At 38.8% G+C, this 13,381-nt stretch overlaps 2 protein-coding genes across 2 annotated transcripts; both read right to left on the minus strand.

The window, feature by feature from the left end:
• Positions 1-8: 8 nt before the first annotated feature.
• Positions 9-3,530, minus strand: LOC146364021 (uncharacterized). Its single transcript, XM_084915890.1, has one exon. The coding sequence runs from the start codon at positions 3,197-3,199 to the stop codon at positions 1,079-1,081; it is 2,121 nt and encodes a 706-aa protein (XP_084772016.1). The 5' UTR covers positions 3,200-3,530; the 3' UTR covers positions 9-1,078.
• A 5,193-nt stretch (positions 3,531-8,723) lies between these two features.
• On the minus strand, positions 8,724-11,970 carry LOC146364022 (uncharacterized). The gene has a single exon (XM_084915972.1). It carries the CDS (start codon positions 11,912-11,914, stop codon positions 9,794-9,796), a length of 2,121 nt encoding a protein of 706 aa, XP_084772098.1. The 5' UTR covers positions 11,915-11,970; the 3' UTR covers positions 8,724-9,793.
• Positions 11,971-13,381: the final 1,411 nt, after the last annotated feature.

Here is a 13,381-nt window from a genome sequence, read left to right on the forward strand (position 1 = left end):
ACTGAGCTCATCGTTGATCAGCTTGGATTGTGTAGATCACAAATCTTTTGGTGTGAATCTTTTTTTATTTAATTTTTATAATATCCATCGTGACTCTCTTTTTCATCAGTGGAACTCTGTCCCAGTCTGCTCCACCACCGGGAGATTCTCCGCTGTCCACGATGTCTTCACTGTCAGGGTAAATACAAGGATTAGCTACCGAACATGTGCTTTTCCTCAATGTCTGACTGCGAATGACTGAAAATGTGTTTACTTTAAAAAATGAAATATGTATTTGGCCACAGTAACTAAAGGTTCGCTAACTAAAAACTAACTAAAATGTAGCTTTAAAAATAGCTGAGAAAAGCCTATTTTAATAACCTCACTCCACTTCCTGCCACTGTACAAAAATGAAGCCAAAATTCCCTTTTCATGGGGACTGCCATCACTTTGTATTTTTGAAGCCAGTGTGTGCGTAGTAGTGAATAAAAGCAGATCAAAAGTACTCAAATACAACCACTTGTACACATCAAAAGAAAAACTCAGTTCACATCAATTTTATTTGTGCCAATTTTAAACCTTTATTATATTATAATATATAATATAATATTGCAAGGTAACATCCCTACAATATTATATTATAATATATAATATAATATTGCAAGGTAACATCCCTACAATAACGCAGAGAAAACCCAACAATCCGAAGATCCCCTATGAGCAAGCACTTGGCGACAGTGGGAAGGAAAAACTCCCTTTTAACAGGAAGACACCTTCAGTAGAACCAGGCTCAGTGAGGGGCGGCCATCTACCGCGACCGGTTGGGGGTGATGAAGCGACATAGATGAAATGCATGTCACTTCCTCACACATGCAGAGATGTCCTTATTGTCTTACATTTATGATGTTATAGCAAATACAGCCTCTCCTGGGTTACGGATGTAATATACCCTCAGGATGGGCGGGTATTAAATTTTTTTTCTAATATTGTCTCTTTGTGATTTATTTTGACTTTGGAAACAAAGAAATAGATCTTTTTTAACCAGCTTAAAAGCTGATTATTTCTTTGGAGTCAGTGTGAGAACTGGTAGGAGGATTTTTTAGATTTGTTCGGGTTTGGCTGAAGGCCGGCGCTTGAGTATTTTTGTACCAGGATTGTATACTCTACGTAGAGTTGACTGGGAAATAAGTACAGGTGGATGGGGATGAAACATTTCTTCTTCTGCCTTGGGAGTAACAGTGGACTTGAGGTTGAGTGAGCTCCTAGACTCAGACTGCTTCTTTGAGTTGTCTACAGTTTTAGACCGGGCCCTAGTGGAAATAGGAGGTAGCAGGCCATGCACTGCTTTTAGCTTACTGTCATATGTGGTAAGCTTGTTACCCATTTTACCCTTAAGGTCTCTAACTTCTTTCTGTTGTTCTTTCAGCTCATTGTCGTCTTTGGATGGAAAGTATTCCGTATTGCTCAGGTCAAATCTCACCTTTTTCCGGGCTATTTGTTCATCCCCATCCTTTCTTTGCTGCTCTGGGGAGGCTTTTTTCTCGACTTGCACAGTGTGGCCGAGCGTGTCATAAAGTCCCTTCAGCTGTTGCAGCAGATCGTCATTTTCTTTTGTCTGTACTGCATTCTTTTGTCGTTGAATGCCAATGTCAGTTTCCAGTTCTTCTATTACTTGCTCAAGCTTAAATACTGCGTGTTTGGACTTTGTCAGAGCTTTCTCAACCTCTTCTTTGTCCTCCACAGTTTGCGTCAACTTTGACTTCACTGTGAAGAGGTTGTCATTTGCAGAGCTAAGCTGTTTCTCGTGTTCTTTCTTTTGTTCTGCCTGCTGCAGTTTGATAATGTCCAGCTCAGTCTTTACAGCATTATAGCTGGTCTTAGCATTGGCAAGGTCTACGTTTGTCTCTTGGAGTTCTTGAGCCTTTTCTTTGATTTTATTCTGAAGTGTCTTTATAGTGTCTCTAGCTGTATAGAGTTCGTTCTCAATGCAGAACTTTGTCTCAGAAAGGAGCACTTTATCAGACCTAAGATTTTCACTTCTCTTTATCTCCAGTTCCAGATCGTTTTCTGCTTTGCTAAGAGCAGTTTTCAGACGGGCTATGTTATTTTCTTGGGATGAAATTTTCTTCCCAGATTCCTGCGTCTCATTTTCAAATTTAATTATTTGCTTAGTTTTAACCTTAAGGCATTTTTCCAGGCGGTCGATAGTAAAACGTTGCCTTGCCAGCTCCTTTATCTGACTTTCAGATTCCAGGACTTTGGCTTTTAACTCTTTCCTCAACGTTATGTTGTTACATTCCTTCTCCCTAAGACATACTTTCAGTTCATCATTTTTCTTTGTCAGTTTGTTTTTCTCGTCTATTGCCCAGCGCTTTCCCGCTTTATACTCCTCATTTTGTCTTTGACACTTTTTAAGTTCAGCCTGTAGTTTCTCTTTTTCTTCTTCCACACTTTTAACTTTCTGTTGACGGCAGTACACCTCCCCAGGTAGTGTAAGAAGCTCGTCTATCCTTCTTTCAAGGAAGTCATTACGATGAATGTACTTCTCATTGTTCTGAATCTCAGTCTGAAGCTGCTCATTTTGTTTCTGCAGTTCTTTAACATTTTCATTTTTTTCCTCAGTCGTCTTGCTTAGCTTCATCTTGAGTTCTTGGTTTTCCTGCTCATTTTGGATTTTAAGGACAACCAGAGATTCCACCTCCTTTTCTTTCTTGTCCCGCATCGTTTTTTCAGTGGCACACTTATTTTCAAGGTGTTTGATTGCCTTACGAAGAGCCCGAATTTTTGCCTCATATTTGTTTGTGAGATCTACATTCTGTGACTCTGCGGACCTTAGCTGGGATTTGGTTTCCAGCAAAACATTTTCCATTTTTTCCATCTTTTCATCTTTGGATTCCTCTGTCATCTTAGCAACCAGTTCCTGTTCTTCTTTCAAAGATGCCTCAAGACTTGAAATCTTAGAATTCTTTTCATCGATTTCCTCAAGCTGAAGCTTTTCAGCTTGTTTGTACTTTTGTATTTCATTTCTGAGCACCTGCATTTCTTTGGACTCGTCTTTCATCTTTGCAACCAGTCCCTGCTCTTTTTTCAAAGATGCCTCAAGACTTGAAATCCTACAATTCTTTTCTTGGATTTCCTCAAGCTGAAGTTTTTCAGCTTGTTTGTAATTTTCTATCTCATTTCTGAGCATCTGCATATCAAAGTAGCTTAGGGAAGTCATTTCGAAATGAATGTATTTAGTTTAGTTTATACGACCTGTTATTCTGTGTTTGAAAAATGATCTACTCAATGAGACGACAAAGTGTTCGCAAGTGGAAACTGAAACCCTACTTACTTCAGAACTATAGCGATCTATGGGTTCAAGGTATGTACTTGGGGGATATTTATAGGATCTGACTCCGCCCCCAGAACTGTCTTCAAAGGAGTTCAAGTGACGTTATCGCCGAACGTCGTGACATTCAAAGGACAGTCTATTATGATGTCATTTTGTTCCAGAATGGGTTACATTTGAATTTGTGTCTTTGCAAGTTTGATCAGCTTGCATTGCGATTTTTTTTTAGCAGACTTTAGCGATCCTTCTACTTGGCCTGTCTTCAAGTTTAAGGTATCTGTCGTTTCCCACCGTATCCCGCCCGGATCGATCCATTTATGTACGAGCCCATCCGCCCCCGGATCCGTTCATCGGGGCTCATCGCTGCTGTTGTAGTCACTTGTCCGGAGCTAACAACAGCTGTTGAGCTGACTATTAAGCTAACATTATGCCCGCTAGTGTTAGGTTCACGTGTCCTACAAGTCACACTTTTTCTGTGATAAACAGTTGAATTAAATTCTTACAGCGTATGAGAGGCTACTAGCGTCAAAACATTAGCAATAGGTGACAATAACGAGTGCTGGAGGATTTATTTAGTTATTTATTTAGACCCATTTCTTCAGTATAAGAAGCCATACTATCAGAACACCGCAATACAGATACAACTAATACTGGCGAACATCACAAAAGGTACAAGTACTTATTCTGCAGAAAAACTTTCACCATTTGTGCTTAAGAGTATATGAATTTATATGACTACTGCTTATGTTGAAGATTAAGCTCAGTTTTAATATTTCATGTCATTCTATAATGATCATAGCGTATGCAGAGATGACACATATTTTTCCATTTTAATATTCAGCTGAGCATGAATGGAATGTCAGAGTGGTGTCTGACAGTATATATGTATCTTATTATAATGAACATAGTGTATATATGTATGAATGTTTGATTCAAAGATAAGATTAGACATTTAAAATAAATTAATAACAAACAAAAATCTAGCAGGTTGAGCACTGTGTGAACCAGGAAACATTCAAGCAGATGAAAAATATATTAAATGAAAATACTGAGCTCATCGTTGATCAGCTTGGATTGTGTAGATCACAAATCTTTTGGTGTGAATCTTTTTTTATTTAATTTTTATAATATCCATCGTGACTCTCTTTTTCATCAGTGGAACTCTGTCCCAGTCTGCTCCACCACCGGGAGATTCTCCGCTGTCCACGATGTCTTCACTGTCAGGGTAAATACAAGGATTAGCTACCGAACATGTGCTTTTCCTCAATGTCTGACTGCGAATGACTGAAAATGTGTTTACTTTAAAAAATGAAATATGTATTTGGCCACAGTAACTAAAGGTTCGCTAACTAAAAACTAACTAAAATGTAGCTTTAAAAATAGCTGAGAAAAGCCTATTTTAATAACCTCACTCCACTTCCTGCCACTGTACAAAAATGAAGCCAAAATTCCCTTTTCATGGGGACTGCCATCACTTTGTATTTTTGAAGCCAGTGTGTGCGTAGTAGTGAATAAAAGCAGATCAAAAGTACTCAAATACAACCACTTGTACACATCAAAAGAAAAACTCAGTTCACATCAATTTTATTTGTGCCAATTTTAAACCTTTATTATATTATAATATATAATATAATATTGCAAGGTAACATCCCTACAATATTATATTATAATATATAATATAATATTGCAAGGTAACATCCCTACAATAACGCAGAGAAAACCCAACAATCCGAAGATCCCCTATGAGCAAGCACTTGGCGACAGTGGGAAGGAAAAACTCCCTTTTAACAGGAAGACACCTTCAGTAGAACCAGGCTCAGTGAGGGGCGGCCATCTACCGCGACCGGTTGGGGGTGATGAAGCGACATAGATGAAATGCATGTCACTTCCTCACACATGCAGAGATGTCCTTATTGTCTTACATTTATGATGTTATAGCAAATACAGCCTCTCCTGGGTTACGGATGTAATATACCCTCAGGATGGGCGGGTATTAAATTTTTTTTCTAATATTGTCTCTTTGTGATTTATTTTGACTTTGGAAACAAAGAAATAGATCTTTTTTAACCAGCTTAAAAGCTGATTATTTCTTTGGAGTCAGTGTGAGAACTGGTAGGAGGATTTTTTAGATTTGTTCGGGTTTGGCTGAAGGCCGGCGCTTGAGTATTTTTGTACCAGGATTGTATACTCTACGTAGAGTTGACTGGGAAATAAGTACAGGTGGATGGGGATGAAACATTTCTTCTTCTGCCTTGGGAGTAACAGTGGACTTGAGGTTGAGTGAGCTCCTAGACTCAGACTGCTTCTTTGAGTTGTCTACAGTTTTAGACCGGGCCCTAGTGGAAATAGGAGGTAGCAGGCCATGCACTGCTTTTAGCTTACTGTCACATGTGGTAAGCTTGTTACCCATTTTACCCTTAAGGTCTCTAACTTCTTTCTGTTGTTCTTTCAGCTCATTGTCGTCTTTGGATGGAAAGTATTCCGTATTGCTCAGGTCAAATCTCACCTTTTTCCGGGCTATTTGTTCATCCCCATCCTTTCTTTGCTGCTCTGGGGAGGCTTTTTTCTCGACTTGCACAGTGTGGCCGAGCGTGTCATAAAGTCCCTTCAGCTGTTGCAGCAGATCGTCATTTTCTTTTGTCTGTACTGCATTCTTTTGTCGTTGAATGCCAATGTCAGTTTCCAGTTCTTCTATTACTTGCTCAAGCTTAAATACTGCGTGTTTGGACTTTGTCAGAGCTTTCTCAACCTCTTCTTTGTCCTCCACAGTTTGCGTCAACTTTGACTTCACTGTGAAGAGGTTGTCATTTGCAGAGCTAAGCTGTTTCTCGTGTTCTTTCTTTTGTTCTGCCTGCTGCAGTTTGATAATGTCCAGCTCAGTCTTTACAGCATTATAGCTGGTCTTAGCATTGGCAAGGTCTACGTTTGTCTCTTGGAGTTCTTGAGCCTTTTCTTTGATTTTATTCTGAAGTGTCTTTATAGTGTCTCTAGCTGTATAGAGTTCGTTCTCAATGCAGAACTTTGTCTCAGAAAGGAGCACTTTATCAGACCTAAGATTTTCACTTCTCTTTATCTCCAGTTCCAGATCGTTTTCTGCTTTGCTAAGAGCAGTTTTCAGACGGGCTATGTTATTTTCTTGGGATGAAATTTTCTTCCCAGATTCCTGCGTCTCATTTTCAAATTTAATTATTTGCTTAGTTTTAACCTTAAGGCATTTTTCCAGGCGGTCGATAGTAAAACGTTGCCTTGCCAGCTCCTTTATCTGACTTTCAGATTCCAGGACTTTGGCTTTTAACTCTTTCCTCAACGTTATGTTGTTACATTCCTTCTCCCTAAGAAATACTTTCAGTTCATCATTTTTCTTTGTCAGTTTGTTTTTCTCGTCTATTGCCCAGCGCTTTCCCGCTTTATACTCCTCATTTTGTCTTTGACACTTTTTAAGTTCAGCCTGTAGTTTCTCTTTTTCTTCTTCCACACTTTTAACTTTCTGTTGACGGCAGTACACCTCCCCAGGTAGTGTAAGAAGCTCGTCTATCCTTCTTTCAAGGAAGTCATTACGATGAATGTACTTCTCATTGTTCTGAATCTCAGTCTGAAGCTGCTCATTTTGTTTCTGCAGTTCTTTAACATTTTCATTTTTTTCCTCAGTCGTCTTGCTTAGCTTCATCTTGAGTTCTTGGTTTTCCTGCTCATTTTGGATTTTAAGGACAACCAGAGATTCCACCTCCTTTTCTTTCTTGTCCCGCATCGTTTTTTCAGTGGCACACTTATTTTCAAGGTGTTTGATTGCCTTACGAAGAGCCCGAATTTTTGCCTCATATTTGTTTGTGAGATCTACATTCTGTGACTCTGCGGACCTTAGCTGGGATTTGGTTTCCAGCAAAACATTTTCCATTTTTTCCATCTTTTCATCTTTGGATTCCTCTGTCATCTTAGCAACCAGTTCCTGTTCTTCTTTCAAAGATGCCTCAAGACTTGAAATCTTAGAATTCTTTTCATCGATTTCCTCAAGCTGAAGCTTTTCAGCTTGTTTGTACTTTTGTATTTCATTTCTGAGCACCTGCATTTCTTTGGACTCGTCTTTCATCTTTGCAACCAGTCCCTGCTCTTTTTTCAAAGATGCCTCAAGACTTGAAATCCTACAATTCTTTTCTTGGATTTCCTCAAGCTGAAGTTTTTCAGCTTGTTTGTAATTTTCTATCTCATTTCTGAGCATCTGCATATCAAAGTAGCTTAGGGAAGTCATTTCGAAATGAATGTATTTAGTTTAGTTTATACGACCTGTTATTCTGTGTTTGAAAAATGATCTACTCAATGAGACGACAAAGTGTTCGCAAGTGGAAACTGAAACCCTACTTACTTCAGAACTATAGCGATCTATGGGTTCAAGGTATGTACTTGGGGGATATTTATAGGATCTGACTCCGCCCCCAGAACTGTCTTCAAAGGAGTTCAAGTGACGTTATCGCCGAACGTCGTGACATTCAAAGGACAGTCTATTATGATGTCATTTTGTTCCAGAATGGGTTACATTTGAATTTGTGTCTTTGCAAGTTTGATCAGCTTGCATTGCGATTTTTTTTTTAGCAGACTTTAGCGATCCTTCTACTTGGCCTGTCTTCAAGTTTAAGGTATCTGTCGTTTCCCACCGTATCCCGCCCGGATCGATCCATTTATGTACGAGCCCATCCGCCCCCGGATCCGTTCATCGGGGCTCATCGCTGCTGTTGTAGTCACTTGTCCGGAGCTAACAACAGCTGTTGAGCTGACTATTAAGCTAACATTATGCCCGCTAGTGTTAGGTTCACGTGTCCTACAAGTCACACTTTTTCTGTGATAAACAGTTGAATTAAATTCTTACAGCGTATGAGAGGCTACTAGCGTCAAAACATTAGCAATAGGTGACAATAACGAGTGCTGGAGGATTTATTTAGTTATTTATTTAGACCCATTTCTTCAGTATAAGAAGCCATACTATCAGAACACCGCAATACAGATACAACTAATACTGGCGAACATCACAAAAGGTACAAGTACTTATTCTGCAGAAAAACTTTCACCATTTGTGCTTAAGAGTATATGAATTTATATGACTACTGCTTATGTTGAAGATTAAGCTCAGTTTTAATATTTCATGTCATTTTATAATGATCATAGCGTATGCAGAGATGACACATATTTTTCCATTTTAATATTCAGCTGAGCATGAATGGAATGTCAGAGTGGTGTCTGACAGTATATATGTATCTTATTATAATGAACATAGTGTATATATGTATGAATGTTTGATTCAAAGATAAGATTAGACATTTAAAATAAATTAATAACAAACAAAAATCTAGCAGGTTGAGCACTGTGTGAACCAGGAAACATTCAAGCAGATGAAAAATATATTAAATGAAAATACTGAGCTCATCGTTGATCAGCTTGGATTGTGTAGATCACAAATCTTTTGGTGTGAATCTTTTTTTATTTAATTTTTATAATATCCATCGTGACTCTCTTTTTCATCAGTGGAACTCTGTCCCAGTCTGCTCCACCACCGGGAGATTCTCCGCTGTCCACGATGTCTTCACTGTCAGGGTAAATACAAGGATTAGCTACCGAACATGTGCTTTTCCTCAATGTCTGACTGCGAATGACTGAAAATGTGTTTACTTTAAAAAATGAAATATGTATTTGGCCACAGTAACTAAAGGTTCGCTAACTAAAAACTAACTAAAATGTAGCTTTAAAAATAGCTGAGAAAAGCCTATTTTAATAACCTCACTCCACTTCCTGCCACTGTACAAAAATGAAGCCAAAATTCCCTTTTCATGGGGACTGCCATCACTTTGTATTTTTGAAGCCAGTGTGTGCGTAGTAGTGAATAAAAGCAGATCAAAAGTACTCAAATACAACCACTTGTACACATCAAAAGAAAAACTCAGTTCACATCAATTTTATTTGTGCCAATTTTAAACCTTTATTATATTATAATATATAATATAATATTGCAAGGTAACATCCCTACAATATTATATTATAATATATAATATAATATTGCAAGGTAACATCCCTACAATAACGCAGAGAAAACCCAACAATCCGAAGATCCCCTATGAGCAAGCACTTGGCGACAGTGGGAAGGAAAAACTCCCTTTTAACAGGAAGACACCTTCAGTAGAACCAGGCTCAGTGAGGGGCGGCCATCTACCGCGACCGGTTGGGGGTGATGAAGCGACATAGATGAAATGCATGTCACTTCCTCACACATGCAGAGATGTCCTTATTGTCTTACATTTATGATGTTATAGCAAATACAGCCTCTCCTGGGTTACGGATGTAATATACCCTCAGGATGGGCGGGTATTAAATTTTTTTTCTAATATTGTCTCTTTGTGATTTATTTTGACTTTGGAAACAAAGAAATAGATCTTTTTTAACCAGCTTAAAAGCTGATTATTTCTTTGGAGTCAGTGTGAGAACTGGTAGGAGGATTTTTTAGATTTGTTCGGGTTTGGCTGAAGGCCGGCGCTTGAGTATTTTTGTACCAGGATTGTATACTCTACGTAGAGTTGACTGGGAAATAAGTACAGGTGGATGGGGATGAAACATTTCTTCTTCTGCCTTGGGAGTAACAGTGGACTTGAGGTTGAGTGAGCTCCTAGACTCAGACTGCTTCTTTGAGTTGTCTACAGTTTTAGACCGGGCCCTAGTGGAAATAGGAGGTAGCAGGCCATGCACTGCTTTTAGCTTACTGTCATATGTGGTAAGCTTGTTACCCATTTTACCCTTAAGGTCTCTAACTTCTTTCTGTTGTTCTTTCAGCTCATTGTCGTCTTTGGATGGAAAGTATTCCGTATTGCTCAGGTCAAATCTCACCTTTTTCCGGGCTATTTGTTCATCCCCATCCTTTCTTTGCTGCTCTGGGGAGGCTTTTTTCTCGACTTGCACAGTGTGGCCGAGCGTGTCATAAAGTCCCTTCAGCTGTTGCAGCAGATCGTCATTTTCTTTTGTCTGTACTGCATTCTTTTGTCGTTGAATGCCAATGTCAGTTTCCAGTTCTTCTATTACTTGCTCAAGCTTAAATACTGCGTGTTTGGACTTTGTCAGAGCTTTCTCAACCTCTTCTTTGTCCTCCACAGTTTGCGTCAACTTTGACTTCACTGTGAAGAGGTTGTCATTTGCAGAGCTAAGCTGTTTCTCGTGTTCTTTCTTTTGTTCTGCCTGCTGCAGTTTGATAATGTCCAGCTCAGTCTTTACAGCATTATAGCTGGTCTTAGCATTGGCAAGGTCTACGTTTGTCTCTTGGAGTTCTTGAGCCTTTTCTTTGATTTTATTCTGAAGTGTCTTTATAGTGTCTCTAGCTGTATAGAGTTCGTTCTCAATGCAGAACTTTGTCTCAGAAAGGAGCACTTTATCAGACCTAAGATTTTCACTTCTCTTTATCTCCAGTTCCAGATCGTTTTCTGCTTTGCTAAGAGCAGTTTTCAGACGGGCTATGTTATTTTCTTGGGATGAAATTTTCTTCCCAGATTCCTGCGTCTCATTTTCAAATTTAATTATTTGCTTAGTTTTAACCTTAAGGCATTTTTCCAGGCGGTCGATAGTAAAACGTTGCCTTGCCAGCTCCTTTATCTGACTTTCAGATTCCAGGACTTTGGCTTTTAACTCTTTCCTCAACGTTATGTTGTTACATTCCTTCTCCCTAAGACATACTTTCAGTTCATCATTTTTCTTTGTCAGTTTGTTTTTCTCGTCTATTGCCCAGCGCTTTCCCGCTTTATACTCCTCATTTTGTCTTTGACACTTTTTAAGTTCAGCCTGTAGTTTCTCTTTTTCTTCTTCCACACTTTTAACTTTCTGTTGACGGCAGTACACCTCCCCAGGTAGTGTAAGAAGCTCGTCTATCCTTCTTTCAAGGAAGTCATTACGATGAATGTACTTCTCATTGTTCTGAATCTCAGTCTGAAGCTGCTCATTTTGTTTCTGCAGTTCTTTAACATTTTCATTTTTTTCCTCAGTCGTCTTGCTTAGCTTCATCTTGAGTTCTTGGTTTTCCTGCTCATTTTGGATTTTAAGGACAACCAGAGATTCCACCTCCTTTTCTTTCTTGTCCCGCATCGTTTTTTCAGTGGCACACTTATTTTCAAGGTGTTTGATTGCCTTACGAAGAGCCCGAATTTTTGCCTCATATTTGTTTGTGAGATCTACATTCTGTGACTCTGCGGACCTTAGCTGGGATTTGGTTTCCAGCAAAACATTTTCCATTTTTTCCATCTTTTCATCTTTGGATTCCTCTGTCATCTTAGCAACCAGTTCCTGTTCTTCTTTCAAAGATGCCTCAAGACTTGAAATCTTAGAATTCTTTTCATCGATTTCCTCAAGCTGAAGCTTTTCAGCTTGTTTGTACTTTTGTATTTCATTTCTGAGCACCTGCATTTCTTTGGACTCGTCTTTCATCTTTGCAACCAGTCCCTGCTCTTTTTTCAAAGATGCCTCAAGACTTGAAATCCTACAATTCTTTTCTTGGATTTCCTCAAGCTGAAGTTTTTCAGCTTGTTTGTAATTTTCTATCTCATTTCTGAGCATCTGCATATCAAAGTAGCTTAGGGAAGTCATTTCGAAATGAATGTATTTAGTTTAGTTTATACGACCTGTTATTCTGTGTTTGAAAAATGATCTACTCAACGAGACGACAAAGTGTTCGCAAGTGGAAACTGAAACCCTACTTACTTCAGAACTATAGCGATCTATGGGTTCAAGGTATGTACTTGGGGGATATTTATAGGATCTGACTCCGCCCCCAGAACTGTCTTCAAAGGAGTTCAAGTGACGTTATCGCCGAACGTCGTGACATTCAAAGGACAGTCTATTATGATGTCATTTTGTTCCAGAATGGGTTACATTTGAATTTGTGTCTTTGCAAGTTTGATCAGCTTGCATTGCGATTTTTTTTTTAGCAGACTTTAGCGATCCTTCTACTTGGCCTGTCTTCAAGTTTAAGGTATCTGTCGTTTCCCACCGTATCCCGCCCGGATCGATCCATTTATGTACGAGCCCATCCGCCCCCGGATCCGTTCATCGGGGCTCATCGCTGCTGTTGTAGTCACTTGTCCGGAGCTAACAACAGCTGTTGAGCTGACTATTAAGCTAACATTATGCCCGCTAGTGTTAGGTTCACGTGTCCTACAAGTCACACTTTTTCTGTGATAAACAGTTGAATTAAATTCTTACAGCGTATGAGAGGCTACCAGCGTCAAAACATTAGCAATAGGTGACAATAACGAGTGCTGGAGGATTTATTTAGTTATTTATTTAGACCCATTTCTTCAGTATAAGAAGCCATACTATCAGAACACCGCAATACAGATACAACTAATACTGGCGAACATCACAAAAGGTACAAGTACTTATTCTGCAGAAAAACTTTCACCATTTGTGCTTAAGAGTATATGAATTTATATGACTACTGCTTATGTTGAAGATTAAGCTCAGTTTTAATATTTCATGTCATTTTATAATGATCATAGCGTATGCAGAGATGACACATATTTTTCCATTTTAATATTCAGCTGAGCATGAATGGAATGTCAGAGTGGTGTCTGACAGTATATATGTATCTTATTATAATGAACATAGTGTATATATGTATGAATGTTTGATTCAAAGATAAGATTAGACATTTAAAATAAATTAATAACAAACAAAAATCTAGCAGGTTGAGCACTGTGTGAACCAGGAAACATTCAAGCAGATGAAAAATATATTAAATGAAAATACTGAGCTCATCGTTGATCAGCTTGGATTGTGTAGATCACAAATCTTTTGGTGTGAATCTTTTTTTATTTAATTTTTATAATATCCATCGTGACTCTCTTTTTCATCAGTGGAAGTCTGTCCCAGTCTGCTCCACCACCGGGAGATTCTCCGCTGTCCACGATGTCTTCACTGTCAGGGTAAATACAAGGATTAGCTACCGAACATGTGCTTTTCCTCAATGTCTGACTGCGAATGACTGAAAATGTGTTTACTTTAAAAAATGAAATATGTATTTGGCCACAGTAACTAAAGGTTCGCTAACTAAAA

Source organism: Perissodus microlepis, chromosome 20 (assembly GCF_051167445.1).
Source record: "Perissodus microlepis isolate ML-2025 ecotype Zambia chromosome 20, ASM5116744v1, whole genome shotgun sequence".
Classification (NCBI taxonomy): domain Eukaryota; kingdom Metazoa; phylum Chordata; class Actinopteri; order Cichliformes; family Cichlidae; genus Perissodus; species Perissodus microlepis.

Bases quoted from the DNA above. Each gene is read 5' to 3' on its own strand.
- LOC146364021 (XM_084915890.1), bottom strand. From the start codon at position 3,199: ATGACTTCCCTAAGCTACTTTGATATGCAGATGCTCAGAAATGAGATA.
- LOC146364022 (XM_084915972.1), bottom strand. From the start codon at position 11,914: ATGACTTCCCTAAGCTACTTTGATATGCAGATGCTCAGAAATGAGATA.